Raw genomic sequence first — 19,170 nt, 5'->3', positions numbered from 1 at the left:
TGGACGGCACGTAGGGACCACGTCTGCCTCTTCCGGCTTTATTTATTTTCGGCGGCGAAATGTTGTTCTTAACCTTTCGACCAGGCGAACGAGTTATGTTGCTCGGCATTTTCGAAGATTAGAAGGCGTCTGAAAGAGAAACAGCTCTCTTCCATCGACAGGATGATGATATTAGTCAGGGCCAGGGTATAATAACCACCACCGCTTTAACCTGTTAACTGACTGGTTTCTAAATCGAAAGCATTCTCCGCGCTACAGAGTTGAAACTGAACCCCCTTGTTACGTGTTTGTAGGGTGCAGATTGTGGCAGGTTACGTTAATGTGGAAGAAATGTGTAAAAAAATATTTAAATAGCTTTGCTGGCAATTTCGTTTAAATTTCACGAATCACATAGAAACGTTATGATAGTAAAAATATTATATATCTAGTCAGACCGTATGATGGTATGATACCGCACTTCTTTTCGAAGAGGTAAACACATAATGAAACGTAGTGAAAATAAGAATGAAACTAAAACAACAAGAATGAAAATAAAAATGATTATATTCTTAGAAATGATATATTTAACTGTATTTCTAAGAATTTCTACCTAAAATATGTTATATGTTACTTATGTTACATATGTTATATACGTTATATACGTTACATATGTTATATACGTTTACATATGTTAAATATGTTACTTATACATTTATACTGATACATTACTTATACATTTTTAATAAATAACAATTGAATTTCTGAGCAGCGATAGAGGATTGATAAATGCGAATTCCACTGCAGAATCGGTTGTATCGTAATTATAATCGCGTAATTAAATTATTACTTGCGAGATGTAACGATAAGCAGAATTACGTAGGAGAAAAGCAACTAAAATTGAGCCGACGTAACTGGAGACTCTGTGGTTTAATAATTAGCCTAAATACACTCCGCTGATAGCCAATATAATAACAAACAAATAAAATTTATATATACAAGCCAACCTAGTATTAATAAAGTATTACATCACGTGACGTGATATAGAGGTATAGATGAGTTATCTTATAGCTATTAGATATAAATCTTACTCGTCCTTTCAGGTAGTTAACAGGTTAAGTGACGTGCGTAGCACAGAACAGCGTTCGCGAGAAAAAAAAAAGCGAAGAAAAATATTGTCGTGGCACGTGCGGAAGAGAGTGAAGTTTATTTTCATCCGCTCGTGGTGAAGAGTGCCAGGGTACAATGCAACGAAGAGACACCAGGCGCTGGATCTCTCAACGGCAGAGTTTTATGTCCAGGAAGAGACACGCGGATATTTCAAGAGTGGCTCGTAGCGATTTATGGCGTCAAGTTTAGTGACGAGAGAGACACAGAGAGAGATAGAGAGAGAGAGAGAGAGAACCACAAGGTGAACTAAGTTTCACAATTTCAGAGTCTATTTTCTTTTTAATTTCACAGAGGCAAGAATACTAGGAAGATGAATCGTAACAAGCGTGTTATTAAGAAGATATAACCAACGTACTGTAATAATTCAAATTTGATTATTATCGATTTAGAGTTTGAAACGTTGAATCGAAGATTCAAAGAGTGTTTGGATCGTAGCGTCGCAGGCGCCAATGCTACGTCGAAATAGATGGAAGTTTAAAACCAGAAGATCGGACGAGAGACTACACGAAACTCTGTAACTGTAAGCTCATTCTAACGCGTGATCAAAATCAAAGAGTACTTGTAGAAAACACTGAAAATGGCAAAATTGCAAGATTTCAAATTTTTATTGAAAAATGTTCTACGTACCAATGTGGATACCGTGGTATGAAATTGAAGCGCAATTTTAATTTAATATCATTAATAATAATAACTAGAATACAATGTCACAATGTCGCCTTTATAGAAAAGCAGATAAAAGTACCAATAAATTATTAGTCAATTGTTTGTTGATTTTTGTCTATGCCATCTGAATGGAACATTGCTATCCAATTGAATGGAACATGGAGTTTTCTTTACGACTAAGAGGTGTACTACATATACAGGTTTTCCTACAGATACGCTTTTCCTGCTCACGAATTTCCACTACATTAATGCATAATTTTTCTTTTCCTCGCGAAAAATCTGTTTCTTGGCGCTCACAGCGTTTTCTACTAATATGCCTTTCTGTTCCAACAATTCCCACTGCATTAATGCATAAGTTTTCTTTCTGCTCCCGACAAACTTGTTTCTTGCCACTCACAACGTTTCCTACGAGAACTCTTCGATTTACAAAATATCGAAACTCAAAACTCAAATATAAAAAACAATAAATTTAAAAAAAGAAAAAAGGGATTACTCCCAAAAGTTAAGAGCGTGGAAGATTCGGCATAATCTTGGATTAGAGACAAGTACGGTGGATCTTTAAATAATCGAAGCTTCTGGATTTCACGGTGAGATCACATTTTTTTTACTATTATTATTTAATTTGTACTTTACAATTTGCCAAGCTGGACATTTGGTAAATTTTTCTAACTTAATTGTTAAATAACATGTGGATGGCTACCCCCCTCCCCCAGAGGGATACCATCTTCGAGTTTGACTATTTTATTTTATTTTATCTTATTTTCTATGAGAGTTTTGCTTGCTTCAGCAGCCAGCTGGTTTGGATGTGTTGCCGTTCTTTCCTTATATTTTTCTGCGTACCTGCCGATTTCTTTTTTGACCGTTGGTATTACGTCACATATATGTATAAGTCCGCCGATTTTTCTACAGCTGCGTGCTCTTCATCTCATTGGAAAATTTAGATGTTTCAACACGCGCAGAATGAAACCGTCTCGTACCTCGAACTTGAAACTGTGTCTTGTAGCTTGAACTTGAAACTGCCAACGGTGGCCATGAGAAGAAGCGCGGTTATTATCGGCCGCTGTTTACAGCCTTGACAATTCGGTAGACTGTCGCCAATCGTAACCCTTGGAGCCGCGGAATATTCCCGAAGATAGCGGAGCATCGTTTGTCAGAACTTCGAAATTCCAGGAACAATGATCGACGGCTCGATGATGACACGGCCGGGATGCAAAAACTTAAGATTATGCCGAGCGAGGCAAAAGCGAATATTGCCTGGAATCTAGAATTTTATCTTAGAGTTTCTCGCCTTTAGAATCGTTCTGGACAAAGTGTATATTTAAAAATAAAATTGGTTATTATTATAATCATCGTTGAAAGAAGGCGGTTATGACGCTATTGTTCTTCGTCTATAACCATGTAATATTGGGTTGGCAACTAAGTGATTGCGGATTTTGTCATTAGGTGGTGTTGACAAAAGCCGCAATCACTTAGTTGCCAACCCAATATATTTGTATTTTATTTTTTCAGTAATTTAATAATATCATAAATTCGTCTCCCATAAATTACTATGTAGAGTAATTATAATATTATTAGGCGATGTATTCTACACGAAAGAATCGGAATAAACGATGGAAATTTAGAGTACAGAATGTGAAGTATATTGAAACGATAATCGTTGTTAAAATACGACTACCGCTGTGATTCCTGCGGGCGCCGAGTAGGGACTACCGGAATTCGACATTCTCTAAGCTTTAAACAAAGATCAGAAACTAATTGAAATTCTTTGCGTAGAACAAAACTTCACTTGTAACGTTGTTACGAATGCTGTTATTTGTTTCAATTCTAATCTTCATTTTTTATACTTTGACATCACACTTTGCGCCAAAGCTTTTCCAGCTTTTCTACAATTTTTCCATGAAACAATTAGTAAATAAGACTAATTTCCAATTTCTCTATATACTTGTATCTTTGTATAAAATGTTTTCGCTAGAAAAAAGTTTAGTTTCCAAATTTTTTCATATAAGCATATCTCTGCATAAAAATATTTCGCTATAGAAGAATAAATAAGTAACAAATAAGATGATGATAGATAAATAATTACCGAGAAACCGAGCAAAGCAGAATTCCATTAGCTTCTACTGTTTCAAACCTACTCTTCATTTTCCATATTTCTCAGCAAAAATTTTCCAGCTTTTCTATAATTTCGCAAAGAATTCATAAACAGTATATACGACAAAATTAATAAATAAGAATAATTTCCAATTTCTCTATACAAATGTATGTGTCTATAAAAATATCTCACTAGAAAAGAATAAATAAGTAAGAAATAAGATAAACAATTATCGTTAAGTTAAAGTGAAGGATAAATAATTATCAAGCAACCGAGAAAAGCAGAATTCCATCAGCTTCTACTATTTCAAATCTAATCTTTATTTTCCACATTTCGCAGCAAAAATTTTCCAACCTTTCTATAATTTCACAAAGAATTCATAAGTGGTGCAAAATTAATAAATAAGAATAATTTCTATACAAACGTATGCCGCCTTAAAGATTATTTAAAGCAACCGAGAAAAGCAGAATTCCATCAGCTTCTACTATTTCAAATCTAATCTTTATTTTCCACATTTCGCAGCAAAAATTTTCCAGCTTTTCTATAATTTCACAAAGAATTCATAAGTGGTGCAAAATTAATAAGAATAATTTTTATACAAACGTATGCCGCCTTAAAGATTATTTAAAGCAACCGAGAAAAGCAGAATTCCATCAGCTTCTACTATTTCAAATCTAATCTTCACTTTCCATATTTCGCAGCAAAAATTTTCCAGCTTTTCTATAATTTCACAAAGAATTCATAAGTGGTACAAAATTAATAAATAAGAATAATTTCTATACAAACGTATGTCGCCTTAAAGATTATTCACCAGAAAAAAGTTAACAAATAAGAGAAAAGAATACGAGAAGCGAATAATTTCTCTATAAAAAGGAATCTTCCCATAAAAAAATCTGGCTACGAAAGAACAAATAAATAATAAAAAACAAGACCGCGAAAAGCGGATAATTATGGGAAATTCGAGCGAGACAAACTTTGTCCGAGTTCGACAAACGATCCGGGGCCTCGACAAGCTGATGTAAATTAAAGTTGGATGACGCGCGCAGGGGCGGAAACGTTAGCGGTATCGCGGGCCCCACGAGACTGGGGCGTCTCGTGGGCGTCGGCGTTGAGCAAAAAACGTCAAACTCCGGAATGCATACGGTGTATACCCTCCTCTCCCCTGGGAGCTCTTATCGAACGATTTAACCAGCTCGTTTACACGTGATCCATACACATAATGCACAAACGAAGAACAGACGATTTATTCAAAAGGCTCGCGTGACTCGGAACTTGCAGTTCGGAAGGCAATAACCTTCGACAACTTCATTCTGTCTGTAAATTTTTCCATAAATTCCGGTTATTTTCCGGGCGTTAATTCACGGGGGTATTGGCAATTTAAATCTCCGTTCACTTATGAATCTCAAGGTATTTCAGTTTGTTGATGCAAGTCAGTTCATATTGAATAAACCGAAGTGCTCACTAACACAAAGATTGTACGTGCAACGTGATGATAAAATAATTGAGAAAAAGAGAATTATTCCTTAAAATAGTACAGAATACTTATAAAAATTCAATATCGTTGAATTTGTACATATTATTGAATTAAAACCACGTATACTTTTAGAGATACTTCGATAGAGCCAAAGTTAATTTGTACACGCAGATAATTTCGAAACAATTTTTCTGTCAAAAGTATACGGCGTACTGAATATTATATATTCGGAAACTTTCGCCCCCAATTATATCCACTGGCTAAAATTGTTACGATCGTAAAAGAATTTGGTAATATTTCAATCTCCGATAGAGTCAACATACGGCTAGAGAATATTCCGGTAACTCTTGGCAGCCGCCACGCGTGTCGCCAAAGAGGAAGATATTCGAGAGCGCGGATGGAATTGCGTGGAACAAAAGAGGTGCAGATAACGAGCAGACGGCGCCGTCCGAAATCTCGCGATCAGCATCTTTTTCTCTTATCGTCCCTTTGTGTTCCTACGATCCGTGCGCACGTTCGGTTACCGGACACCGGTCACAGACAACGTTTAGCATGACGTTTTTTTTGCTGATCGACAGTAAATGTCGAAGCAAAAATAAAAAAAAAGAAGAGAAATCAAAAGTAAAGGAAGAAAAAGAAAAAAATAACGATGACTCTTGGTCAGCTTCGTTAGGACGAAGATCGTATCTTCGTGTTAATTTTGTTCTTTGCATATTACTCGAGGCCTCATCATCTAATATTTTCTTAAATTTTTTGTATTCTTTTAAATTTCGTCAAATCACTATACCTATTAGTATAATATCTTATTTTCGACTGTGTATTGTTATTATTAGATTGCTTATGTAAATTAATATTTGTATTAGGAATACAAAAAAAAATAGAATTTAAGTAAAGATTCCTTTCGGTCGTGATATACTTCGAATATTTTACATAATTTTTCATATTGTACGCATACTGTACATCTTTAAATTTTTTATAGATGCGTAAAAATCTATGGTCTAGTTATTATCGATATTATATTCTTTCATTCAAAATATGCAACGTGTTGCTAAACGAAATGGGGAAATCTTCCTTATCGGTCGCCAGTCTGTTAATAAAATCTGAGTCGATGTGTTCTAAGTTTTAAGTTCTAAGAGTTAAGAGGCGGCTGTGCTTTAGATACAGAGTCGGGAAGAAAAGATTCATCTGATTACTTGGATGGCTCAATTAATAAAGTACTCTCTCTGGTTTAGACAACGTAGACGAAGAAGACCGTGCTCAATTGAATTATCCTTTCTCTTCCTACGATAATTCACGTTCGCGACAAATCTTATTTGGAGGAAAAATTTTGATGTCTCGCATTATGACCTATCTCGATGGATCGCTATGGAGATACGACACCTAAAGAGCTTAAATTTTCATCTACGAATAACCAGGCAATCACACTCGAGATTATTTGTCTGTTTCAGCAAAATTCACTTAATAGTGGATAGATTTTTCATTTGAAAAACTCCTACGATATATAAGTATTCATTCAGCTCGTCTTTAGTTTCACGTTACACTACTGGGTAATTGGGATGCAACCTTGGTGATTGACGCTCGACGATAAATTCGACCGAAACGAAAATACAAGAGCGGAGCTAGAACATTTCGGGGAATTAATGACTCACGTGTGCTCCCACTGAAACTGCGCGACGAAGAGTAAAAAGGGAAGGAGAGGAAAAAAGAAAAAAAAAGAGGCGGTTAACGGTGCGTGGCGATAAGAATTGCTTGTCTAAGCGGTGCAATCCGTGCCGCTTGTTTACGTTTCGCGCTGCCTCCTAGTCTCTTTGCAAGATAAAGTTGGCTACCCTGCACAACGAACCAAGATGACGGACTATGAGTCAAAAGACAAAAATCGTATTCCGTCATGGAATTGTTTCGTTTAAATACAAATGACCCAACCTCTGTCAAAGATACTCAATGCCTCGAGCTCATCGTCAATGTATTTAATTGCCTCGTTTATACATATACGCAATGAGAAAAAGTAAAAGAACGAGCGATGATCTTAAAAAAAGAAAAAAAAAGAAACAACGACATCGAAATACAATCCATCGATCTTTTACCAACGAAAAGGAAGAATATTCTCATAAAAGATATAATGTATATTTTTCCTAATAAAAAGAAGTGAAAGTGCAACACGATGATCTCAAAATCGTTCGGTGCCAACTCGATATTCCATCGATGGGGTGTACAACGAATTACGTATAGGGAAAGCATGGGAGGGTGATATGGATGCTTTGTAGGATTTCCTGTAATTAATATGCCGCGAATGATGCCATGCGTATCCACGATACCCCCAAAGCCATCGGATAGGACTATAGGATCCACCACCGCGCCTCTATATATCTCTCTCTCTTCCCCTCTGACGTCTCTCTGTCTACCTTTCTGTTTCGCTCTGACCTTCTGTCTCCGTTCATGGGAATACACAGAAGCCATAAGAAATTCGATACGTTCCCCGTGGCGTGACACGGCTGTGTACTGGACTGGACCTCGCCACGGTGGTGCTTCCCACTTCCTCCCTCGCGAAATTCTCGGCAAGGAGGAACGCCGTCTATCCTGACCATGATTCGCATCGATAGACTCACCAAAATCAAGGGAACGACTGGTTTTCTTTCTTTTGTGTATTTATTGTATCCGACCACGTCTACTCGTTTGCGTCTCAGTCTATTCGTTGATCATCATGAATTTCTTATATCAAAGTTTTCTTTTTTTAAATCGTACGACTTTCCTGTGACAACCAAATAAATTGTGACTTTCTTTCCTTATTACATGTGGTACATATATACCCCTATATAATTTATATTATACGTATCCCTTATATAAAAGAACAATTTTAATGAAACCTGCAAAATTTAGTTCTAATCTAATATTTAATTGGTGCTAAAAATCTTCAACTAAAAATGACCACGGCAATCCTCTAGAAAATATTTCGCGGTCCACAAGTTAAGAACTTTGGATCGAACGGAAGTTGAAGATTCTTTACTTTAATATATTCACCTATTCTGTGTCTATTTCTCTCGGTTATCAAGTTGGTCGATTGCATGCATCTAATTGTAAGTTGAAGCTTCTTTCAGCGAAGAAGATGAAGAACATGAGAAGGTTCTTGTTATCAGTTAAAATATCACGGAAATAGAAAATTATGATACAAGAGGACATAAAAATTGAACATATATTGCCACGCGGTTTCAAGGGAGCGTATTATAACGGTACTTAAATTGTTCCGAGTAGTGGAGAATTTTAACTCTTTCCGGTTAAGAAGCAAAATGGCGGTAATGAGGATCTTACGATTAAGCGGTTCGACAGATCATGTTACAACTTGAACGAGGTGTTCGTTTCGGATCGAAAATTACAGAGCTCCAGCGTGAACAGAACGGAAAAGTTAACGTCCATATAATTAAATTCGAGGACAATCTAGAAGTAACAACGGAAAAAGAAAAGTGTAAGAACCCTTATTTTATCGATAACCAGACAACGTGTTCTTACAGTGTAAATTATAAAGATATTGGAAGAAGTTAAGATACGACAAACAAAAAGCGGATCACAAGACGAGAGAGAGAAATGCATCGCTAGTATCGCTACTAACGTTACGTAGTTATGAGGCCGTCTTCGAGTTTGCTCGGTCGTTTCTAAAATCGGATGTAGAGCAACGACCTTCCAAACAACATGAAACTCCTACGCTTGCGCCCTCCATGGATTCCACGGATATCAGCTCGGCCACTGTCGATTAACTTCTTCCAACAAGGCCATCCAAGAAAAGATATATAGGAAAATATGTACATATATCCAGACCGAGATATTATTATGGCAACAATTATATCATCACCGGCATTCCTCGTGTGTTTCCTTCCTCTCTTTCCTCCGCTTCAAAACAAGCAGACGTGTCTGGCGTATCCCGATATTTGGTTATTAGAAGGAGGTTATGTAACTTCCTCTTCGAAATGTCCGAGATGGAAACCCCTTATTCATGAGCTAATTTACACGTTCATCATGTGTACGCGTAAATTTGTCTGTTTATAAAGCGTCTTAATAACTGTAAGTAACACATCGTTGCGTGAGTAAGAGCTTTCAAATTTCCCGCCTGACTGATGATACATTTCGACGGTTTATTACTAGCATTATCTGTTTACTGGGTCGGGTAAGATGAATAAGGTATCGGGTGTTTTAGCAGAAACAAAGACGATGACGGTGTATAAAATGTCAACGTTCTAAACGGTTTTGACCTCCCAAAGGTTATTATGCGGAAAAGACTATTCGAAGTAGAAGACGATAAAAATATTTGATTCAGAGATACTTATGAGTACCTCCTGGCGCTTTTTAACACAAAGCATAGTGTTATTAAGATAGGATTAATGTTAGAAATCTTAAGGAAAGAGATAAGTACCTGTGTTCAGCTGCACGATCCCTTTGTCTTCGGTTCTTGAACCAGTTGCTGACTTGCGTAGTGGTGAGGCCCGTGCTCTCTGCCAATTCTCGTTTCTCGCGAGGTGAGGGATAGGGATTGGTGGCGTACCAATCCCTCAGGACGCTCCTGGATTTCTCCTTGAAGCAGTAAGACGTCTCCTCTCCGTCCCAAATTGTACGTGGCAGTGGAAATTTGCGCCGAACGCGATATTTTCCTGTAATTCAAACACTTTTGGTCAATTTCGTAAATAAAATATTTTAAATAAATTTACATTGTATTCATATTAGCTTCGCTACTATTAGGGATAACCTCTACAATCCTCGTTATACCTAAATTTTAGTAATAAGCTATTATTGTAATCTTTTTTTAAATATCACTACTTTTAGGATTTTTATGGACTTTTCTTCTTCGTAAGCAAGATTACACGCAGCTATCATTAATTACAACGAAATAAATCCCTCATGAGGATTACGCGACATATACGAATAACAGTAAACCTCTGAATTACGAGAGGATATTTTTAAAACGACGCAACGGTGATGCACGCACGGCGTGGTTCGATTTTATTTCCGTCGTTTGATCTACAAATATCGTGCATTGTTTTGCATTCTCTTTCGGCTATCAATTGCCATCGATACAGGGACCACGAGAACCAAACACATAAACAAAAGCTTATATTTCCAAGATTTTTTAAAAATACCTTTCTGGCGTTTTGTTAACGATATAATGAATTTACAGTCGTGTGCAAAAGTTTTCAGTTAGATAGACTTTTCACTTTATATTCCAATAGCGGTACTTAACAATTTTTTTCATTAATTGTTTACACAATTGTTTATTTTTGCATTGGGTATAAAACCAATTATCCTTACCAATTCCGCAAATATTCAATACTAGCAAAATTTTAAAAATCTAACAAATACATCTGAGCGGATATTATTCACATTACTGTAAACAAATTAAATCATTTAATAATTAAAGCAAATTTATATAAAAAGGAAGAAGGAAACTACTATTGGTGACCGGCTTTAAAAAATTTTCGGTCCAGCCATAAAGACCTAACCTAAAGTACGCTAAAAAAACCATGGCTAGCGATGATGTCGTAGAAATATGGCGAAATATTCTAACAAAGCAGCCGGAAATCTTTACAGCTTCGTGTCACATGGAGGGTGGAGTAAAATTTCTCTTTTTGCTCTCTGGTTTTAGCAGACATACAGAGAGAAAAGAGGAGAGGGGAGAAGGGATCAGATGACACATATTGGTTCACAAAAGTAAATAGAAAGATCTAATTAGAATGTCAGCTCGTTAAACTCGCCTTCATCCCTGTTTACAATGCGCGACAGAAATAAAGCTTGCAGGCCTCGGGCGCGAAATTGCGGCGCGAGGTTTGTTCCTTCGCGAGATGTTTCCTTTCCGGCGCTATTATAATCGCCAGTAAATTAAATCCTGCGTTGCTATACGGTTGATTCGTATTTTTAAACTCACTCGTATCATCGATGCTTAAGTGAGATCACGAAACATCGAGAGCAACAACGAACGCGAAACATTCGAAAACATTCCTTCGCAATGATATACTAAAACATACAATCAACTATAGAAGATAAAAATAAGTTATGTTTACGTGTCGAAATTGTGTAAAAAAGTTACTGAAGAAGTTAGATTTCGTATTCTATACGCTAAACTGCTGAACTGTCACATGACCAATATGGCCGCCAGAACAGTTTAAGAAATGTCATATGTTTTAGCTCTTAGGTAACTGTGACAAAATGAACTCAATGTTAGATATATTTTATCTAAATATCAGTTGAATACTCAAGGTTCCTATATCACATTGAATTAATGTTACTATATTTTGTTAAATAAAATAACAGCACAAAGGTTTGTATTCAATTGTAAAGTACCTATAAATACATTTTCTAAAGTTATGAAATGCTATTAATACTCAAGGATATGTTTATTAATAGAATGAAAAATTAATACAAGAAACACATTAGTAGATATAGATTATAGATGACTACAATGCGATTAATCCATTAAAGACCGAGAAATGGTTTATTATCATAATGCTAAAAATATCCCAATATCTTTAAATATTATACAATTGTAGAATCTAACTGAAAGAAATAGTGACAAAAAAGGTATTACGCGATTTCTTGGAAATCCTTTTCATAGTCACAATGTTGAAAAATGGATTTGATAATTTAAGATGATTGAAAAAAAATACTGCAAATGAAATGTTGCGTTAATTCAACGTTGGCCCTCAGTGAGTTAAACTAAAAACACGAAAGCTACAATAAGCAAATAAACAACATATAGGTTAGCATTTATATAATTTTAAAGATCAATTCATTCTGAACGAGAGGATAACCTCGCGCTTTAATTTAGGTAACTACAATTGAACTGGAAACCAGGAGCTATAGTTACAGAATAAATAAACAACATATTATGCTTCAGTGCCTTGAGTCATCAATTAATTTTAGACAAACGAATAACCTTCTACTTTGAAAGATAGCACATAGTGCCCGTGTATCTTTCATATTCAGATTAGACGACGCATATTTAAATTAATTTGAAGAAAATCTTATACTAACCGACTGCACCAAGAGGCCTTCCTCTCAGTCTCTCGGCCTCTATGTAATGAGCCTTGAGCCAGAGAGCTTGCAGTTTTTGATGATTGTGCGGACTGAACGTATGACTCTCAAGGATCCTGTACAACTCCTTGAAGTGGCCCCGATGGAAAGCGACAATTGCCTTGGCTTTCAGCACGCTCTCATGGCGATGCAACCTAGTGCACGCCGGCAGGGACCATAGAAACCTGCCGAGCCTCTCCACGGAGCCTGCTTGTTGGAGAACCTGGACAGACGACACCATCGCCTTGAAGACGATAGACAGGGGGGGCACACTGTTAGTCGGCAGAACTCATCCCGATCTCCTCTTATTCTAGTGTATCTTGTATGTTTCTCAATCGTAATTATTTCGTCTCGTATCTATTTCTTTTCGCGAAAAGGGTAGTTTTATCTTTTTCTCTTTTCCATCAATACAACCGTAGATAAAGATCCGAGGATGGCATGTTGTTCATTTATCGAGGAAGATCACACTTTGATAAATTCATTGATACGTCACGGTGGCGTTCGAGTTTCAATTTCAAAGCGACTCAAGGAAATTCGAAATAATTTGAACGTGATTCGATGCTTAAAATTCTTAAAATTCTTGAGTTGTTAATGTTTCGATAAACCCTGAAAGTCTTGATAGATTTCATGATCATTATAAGAAGAATATTTCCTATATCTTAAACTCTTTATATCAGATATACAAGAAATCTACTAAAATTTTCAAGACCTACCAAAATTTTAACAACTCGATCAGAATATACTAAATCTTTCAAAAATTTCAAGTATCGAATCGCGTTTAAAGTGATTCGAATTTTTCGCAACGTATAAATATTCAAAGCGATCGAAATGTTTGAAAGCACATCGCTATTGATATGCCCTTTTCACGAGCTATCTTCCGATGCCAAGACTCGTAACATGTAAAGAACAAAATAAAAAAAGAAGAGAACACCGTAAAATTCTCATTACATATGAGCATTAAATTAAAAAGGAGGGGAAAAAGATAACACGCTGTGACGGAATCGATACTCGATTGCTCATTACAGGCAAATTACCAAAAACGAGCGTCCATTAAATGCGACGGTGGTACGAGTCTCGTGCACCTGCCATGGTTACTTCTTCATTCGCGTCGCCGGGTGCCACCTAGTTTCCAAGCGCAACGCTTCTGACGAACGATTAATCACGAAATGTGTAAGAGAAATCCAGCCATATAATGAGAAACGAGCCGCGACGAAAGCCCAAGAGAAATGGCCGACAGAGAGATCTGCGATCAGACTTTAACGACGGTGTAAGAACGATTTTCGATTGGCCGACGACAAATCAAACCGACATGCCGGGGTGAACTAAACGGTTAAACGATTTCATTCTGTCTCGTTTCATCGCGTATTTCCACCGCGAGACTCGAGGATCGATTTGTCTTCGCGCGCGCGAGAACTTGAAGCACGCGATATACACACACGGTAGCGCAAAGAAACGACCGGCACCACCCGGCGAACCGCTAAATATCGATAGATCGTTCTTTCTCGAACAAGTCGATTCACGCCGGTTATTTCGAATGATACAAGACAACTAGCGCCCACGTCTCACGGAGTTATCGCAAATTACACACGTAACCATGGTGACCGGTGAAGCAACATCTCACCAGATGTCATGTATTATTACTGGACTGCTGATGTTTATATTTTTTGGGGTGTAGGGAAGAATTTGAATATACAAAGTATATAAAATATACATGTACAAAAATATAGGAACTATCTGAAGTAGAGTACTGATTGTGATATTTAGATATCGAAAAAGTACATTTATGTTTCATAAACGTTTAGATATTAAATTTGAATAAACATCCGTAAATATCAATTGGATGAATGTATTGTATAAACATCCATAGTCGAGTATTACTAATTTCCAAATTTTAACTTTAAAAATTTCAAATAAAAATCTCCAATTTTAAATAAAGATAAATCGTTTGATCGTGATAAATGTTTAAGATACGGAATGCTTTTAACCGAAACGATAAGTTTGAATTATTGTGAGGCACGATCGTAAATGCACTAGACTCTCTAAGCCTCTCTATTATGACGCGGGCGTAATTACCCGTTAAACGATTCCATTCCGAGCGAACAGCGGGGTCGTTTATCGAAAACGCAAAACGCAGTCATAAATTAAACGGAATATCCATGTGACGTGGGCAAGGAGTTAAACGTCTAGCCGTATATGTAACGCACTGATGGGAAAAGTGTAAATACATTATCAACGTTCCTCGCACATTCCTTCCTACATATCATAATGTGCGCCCTAATTTATTAGTGGTTCATGTAATTTACATAATTTTGTAATGCAAGTAAATACTTTAATACAATTAACGCTCGCACGACCACTGCCAAATAATTACAGCTGCCACTAAAGATTTTGTTTGTTTTATAGTAATTTTAAATATTTCTTCACATGCTCTATTTTTATAGTACTTCCGAATATTGCTTTCCAGAAAACATATAATTATTATAATTTGTATGTATATTTCAATTTTTATTAAAAAACAATATTTATGAACCTTCGCTCTTTCATTTTCTTTATAGGTACCTATAACTTCTGATTTTATACTGATTTATACTGATTTTAATGTATGTATTGTCCAATAAGAATTTTTTTTATTATTGGATAAGTATTCCGATAAATTCCGTGTTTTTCGAAATATTTTCTTAGCACTTGTGTATAATTAATCGAATTTTATACATTGACAAGTGTATATATTAGAAGTATCTAATATAAATAAATCAATATTTTTTCTAGGTTCTATCTTTTTAACCATCTTCATAAAAAGATAAATTTGTATAAATATTCATAATCAACGAAATGTTTAAAGAAACATCATAAATATTATCTTCAAAATTGAAATTAGGAAAGATGATTTCTGGTCAATCAATTTTCAGTTAATTTTTGTAAAGAAGTACAAACATTCATAGTCGTGCGAATGTTAAATAAACTTTTTTCAATACATATCTTTCTCCACTTTTAATTTTCGTTTGTTCCAATTTAGACAAAATGGCGATCTCGAATCAGTGTCCCGAATAAAATATTCGGAACACGTAAGTAAAATTCCGTCGCGCACATGTGGGCTGCTCGATCAGTTCAATGCGAGAGGAGCGTAAACGTCGCACACAAAACAATTTATGGTTGCAGTAAAATCGTATGAACTCCATTAGGTGTGTGACATGCAAGTGAATCTTGGCGCGCGGTGCTGTACAATGTTGTGCTCGTGGAACATGGCCCGGGAAAATAGAAAATTTCAGGGACAATTTCATCATCGCATATTCGCAACGTACGTAAATTAAACCAACGAATCCAGTTAAGCATCTTACGAACAAGCGTTTTCGCACTAGCCAAGAGTTAACTGCTATTTCATGGGTAATTTTATCAACGTTGCGAATTTTACTTCTCTATTGTTCTCGGATATACAGATAACATTCATATTTTTAAATGCTATATACATACGAACAAATAAAATAAATTATACGGACGATTAACTCTAAAACGACGAAATGAGATATCCAGGGATTCTACGAAATTTTAACTCTCTGCTGTTTTCCTCACTTCTTCGCATTTATGATTCTTTAGACATCTTTTTTTGGAAATACTTTATTTATAAATTATATTTAATACTAAAACCAAATGTTTAACATAACTACTGAAATATATTACCCATTTTGAGCCATATAAACCTAAGAAAAACAGCACGCTTAATCTTCTCCACGGAGGTGTAAATAACTTTCAAAATATTCAAGTTTCATCTTGCTAATTTACATCTTAGTTTACAAAATAGCAAAAGGAAAAGATCAAAAATTTCATAAGTTATCTAAAAAATAGCATATACAAATAAATCTTCCAAAAGTATTCATATTATTTAAAGTACCTTGATTTCTGTTCAATCGTCTAAAAGGGTTAGAAACGCCTCAATTCGCTTGAAACTTAATTACAAAAAAGAAACAAAATCACAAACTACATTTCATTATTATCTGTCAGTACAGATATTTTCTCCGTTTAAATATTTTGTGGGCCATCAATTTTAAAAGAAATTTATGTAGTATAGAACGTAATTAAGGAAACTGCACCTTGCACCCTTCCGTCGGACACTCGTTGTCCAACACCGCACGCGGAATCTATTTTATCGATCGATCGCACATCGATTCGAAGCAAATTCAAATCTCAAATTCCAAATCTACACTCAAACACAATATCAAAAATTTTTTAACTGAAAACTTACCTCACAAACACAGGCGACTTGTTCCTGGGTAAATCCGAAGCTGGGAAGTTGGCCATTGCTTCCGCTACCGCCGCCGGCGGAACTCGCAGGACTATCTTGGGGACTGTAACTGGTTGGTCCTGTGGTAGGACCATAAGTGGTCGCCTCGACGGGTCCAGCAGCGTGTCCCGTAAGCGGCGTCGGTGTCCCCTGAGGGCTGTAATCACCGGTCGAGCCCAAAACATCAGCACCACCAGAAGAAGGTCCCATCGCACCTCCGTTTCCGGTGGTTCCTCCGTAGGCCATCATCGCATCATCTCCGGGGCCCACGGCGACCCCTTGCACACCGTTCCCTCCACCCTCCACCGTGGACCACTTTTCTTCGGTACACTTCGTTTCACTCACTATTTTATTCGATTTTTTCTTCTATTCCTTCTACCAAGTGATATTAATCGAACAATTAGTCGATTGATTAATCACCAATAATGATTGCGGAACGCATCGATCGCTCAGCCGACGGACCAGATTTGATTCTTTCGAGAATCGTTCCGACGGCAGATATTCAGTTACGTACCAGCCACCGGCGGTGATTAACTCGTTCACGATCTTCATACCTTTCGATGGTCATCCACAATGCTCCTTCCTCAGATCCAATTTTCTTCGAGACATTTTCTTCCAGTTTATCTTCGCCGTGTTGCGATTAAACTTCAATCAACACGATCTTTTAATCGTGTATTTTAGTTTCTATTATACGTAACGCTATAGAAATTGTTTTTTTGATTTGACAATTCTAATCTAGAACCGACATGCAGCCAATGCGTGTATGTATTTAAAGCGTGTCTTTTAACGAAGAGAAAGCAGAATATAGGATAATATAATAGGTTCAACGAACGAACACGTTGTTTTGATTGTATCGATTAGTCGAAAACAATTGTTATAAAAAGTTTCTCTTTAGATATACCTCTATCGATATATGACCGGTCCGTCTACTTAAAGTGGTTGAGTATACTTTTCAGTTTTGATCGAGTGGAGAGTACATATGATAATACAAAAGAAGAACGCGCCACACTTGTGACTGTATAAACGCGTCAGAATATGCAGGAAGGAGATATTTTTAGGCTACCGCTTGGTAGAGAGTTACTGCAAGCACGAGAAGCTGCCGACGAATTCCAACATGGGATGTTTCTCGTGTTACAAGAGTAAAAGAAAGAATATACTCGTTGGATATACCAAGGTGGAATAATAAAATCTCACTCTAGTTATTCTCTAATCTGCTTTGAGAGGCTGGGTGTACTGGAAACAGCGGAGAGTCTAAGGTGAACCGATTGCTTCACTTATCTCTCTCTTTTTCTATCTTTCGCGTATATGTTACATATACAACGTATTCCAACATGTATTTCTTTATAGTCGTCCCTATCTCTATAGTTTCCCTCCGTCTTACATGTACCACGCACGATTATCTTGCGTTACTGGCCCCGACTAGATCCGATTATGGCAAGTTTCTCTTTAGAGCGCCAGGTGCGCCCTCCTTCAAGATTATTCTCCCTCTTTTCCCTTCGGACTCGCGTCTTTTCTATCTCCTCGTGTGGCAGGTTGCACCGTGAAATCCACGGGCTCGTGTTTCCGCGGCCCGTGGTAGCTGTGTATTTATAGGCGCTTAGTATACTCGCGTACGAACGCGCACTGGCTATTATTAGGACCGTGTTAAATAGTCCGTTTTCTCTGTCCTCCTCTATGTGTCTCGTTTTCGATTCTTCTTTTCTTTTTTATTTAAAACTTCGAGTAGGAAAAAACCCTTTTGCGTATCGATTCTAGCTCTTGATTCTACTATCAAGAAACACGCGACACAATGGATGATGTAGCACTTGATTGAAACGATTCGTGAAACGCACTGTGTGTTGTTTATATTACACTCCTAACACCTAACACTCCTTACTCGACAACACGCGACGCGTCAATCGTATAATCAGTACCAAAAACACGCGCGACACCGCAAAGGGTACCAAGGATTTGTGGCGACGAAGATTGTTCGAAGAATGATAACGAAACGTCAGATTTACACACTCCCTCTCTCTCGTGACCGGGCGAAAGAGAGACGTTCTCCTACGCACGCACCAGAAGGGACTGCCGCTCCGGCGTGTTCCGAGACTGAGACACTCTGTCATGCGCAGCTAAGCGCCGATTGGCCGAGGCGTGGCCCATCTGACAGCTACTCGATCCCTCTTCTCATTGGCTGCTGGGCATGGCTACGACCACCATCCCGTCTTCTTATTGGTCAAACCTCCTATGGTAATAAATAAGCCTCATTACACCCCCGACTGCTATACCTTTCTTTATTCAATGTGAATGCAGCCGAAGAGACACGCAAGTAAATCGGACGAATCCATCCCAAAACGAACATATTTCTTTCGCGATGCTCGTTAAGTTCTACGATTGGCTAGGTATTTAATTGTCTTCTATGAATATCTCGCGCGCGACGATACACAGAACGCGTGGAATTTGTTTCGGTGGAAATCGTAACCCATA

General features: G+C 37.1%; 1 protein-coding gene across 4 annotated transcripts in view; it reads right to left on the bottom strand.

Moving 5' to 3' along the window:
• LOC100649208 (homeobox protein SIX1) overlaps window positions 1-18,910 on the bottom strand; it is a 59,623-nt gene extending 40,713 nt beyond the window's left edge. The window contains exons 1-3 of one of the 4 annotated variants that reach the window (XM_020863163.2): window positions 16,666-18,910; window positions 12,387-12,669; window positions 9,778-10,012 (exon numbers count right to left, since the gene is read on the bottom strand). In XM_020863163.2, coding sequence (XP_020718822.1) covers window positions 9,778-10,012; window positions 12,387-12,669; window positions 16,666-16,953 — 806 coding nt within the window. In that variant the 5' untranslated portion in view covers window positions 16,954-18,910. The remainder of the gene's footprint in view (window positions 1-9,777; window positions 10,013-12,386; window positions 12,670-16,665) is intronic. The other 3 variants (XM_020863162.2, XM_020863161.2, XM_003395415.3) reach the window with 3 other exon arrangements.
• Between the last annotated feature and the right edge of the window lie 260 nt (window positions 18,911-19,170).

The sequence above is a fragment of the Bombus terrestris genome, chromosome 5, assembly GCF_910591885.1.
Source record: "Bombus terrestris chromosome 5, iyBomTerr1.2, whole genome shotgun sequence".
NCBI lineage: Eukaryota > Metazoa > Arthropoda > Insecta > Hymenoptera > Apidae > Bombus > Bombus terrestris.
Note: the sequence above shows the minus strand (reverse complement) of the source record. Positions and strands in the feature narration are given on the sequence as shown.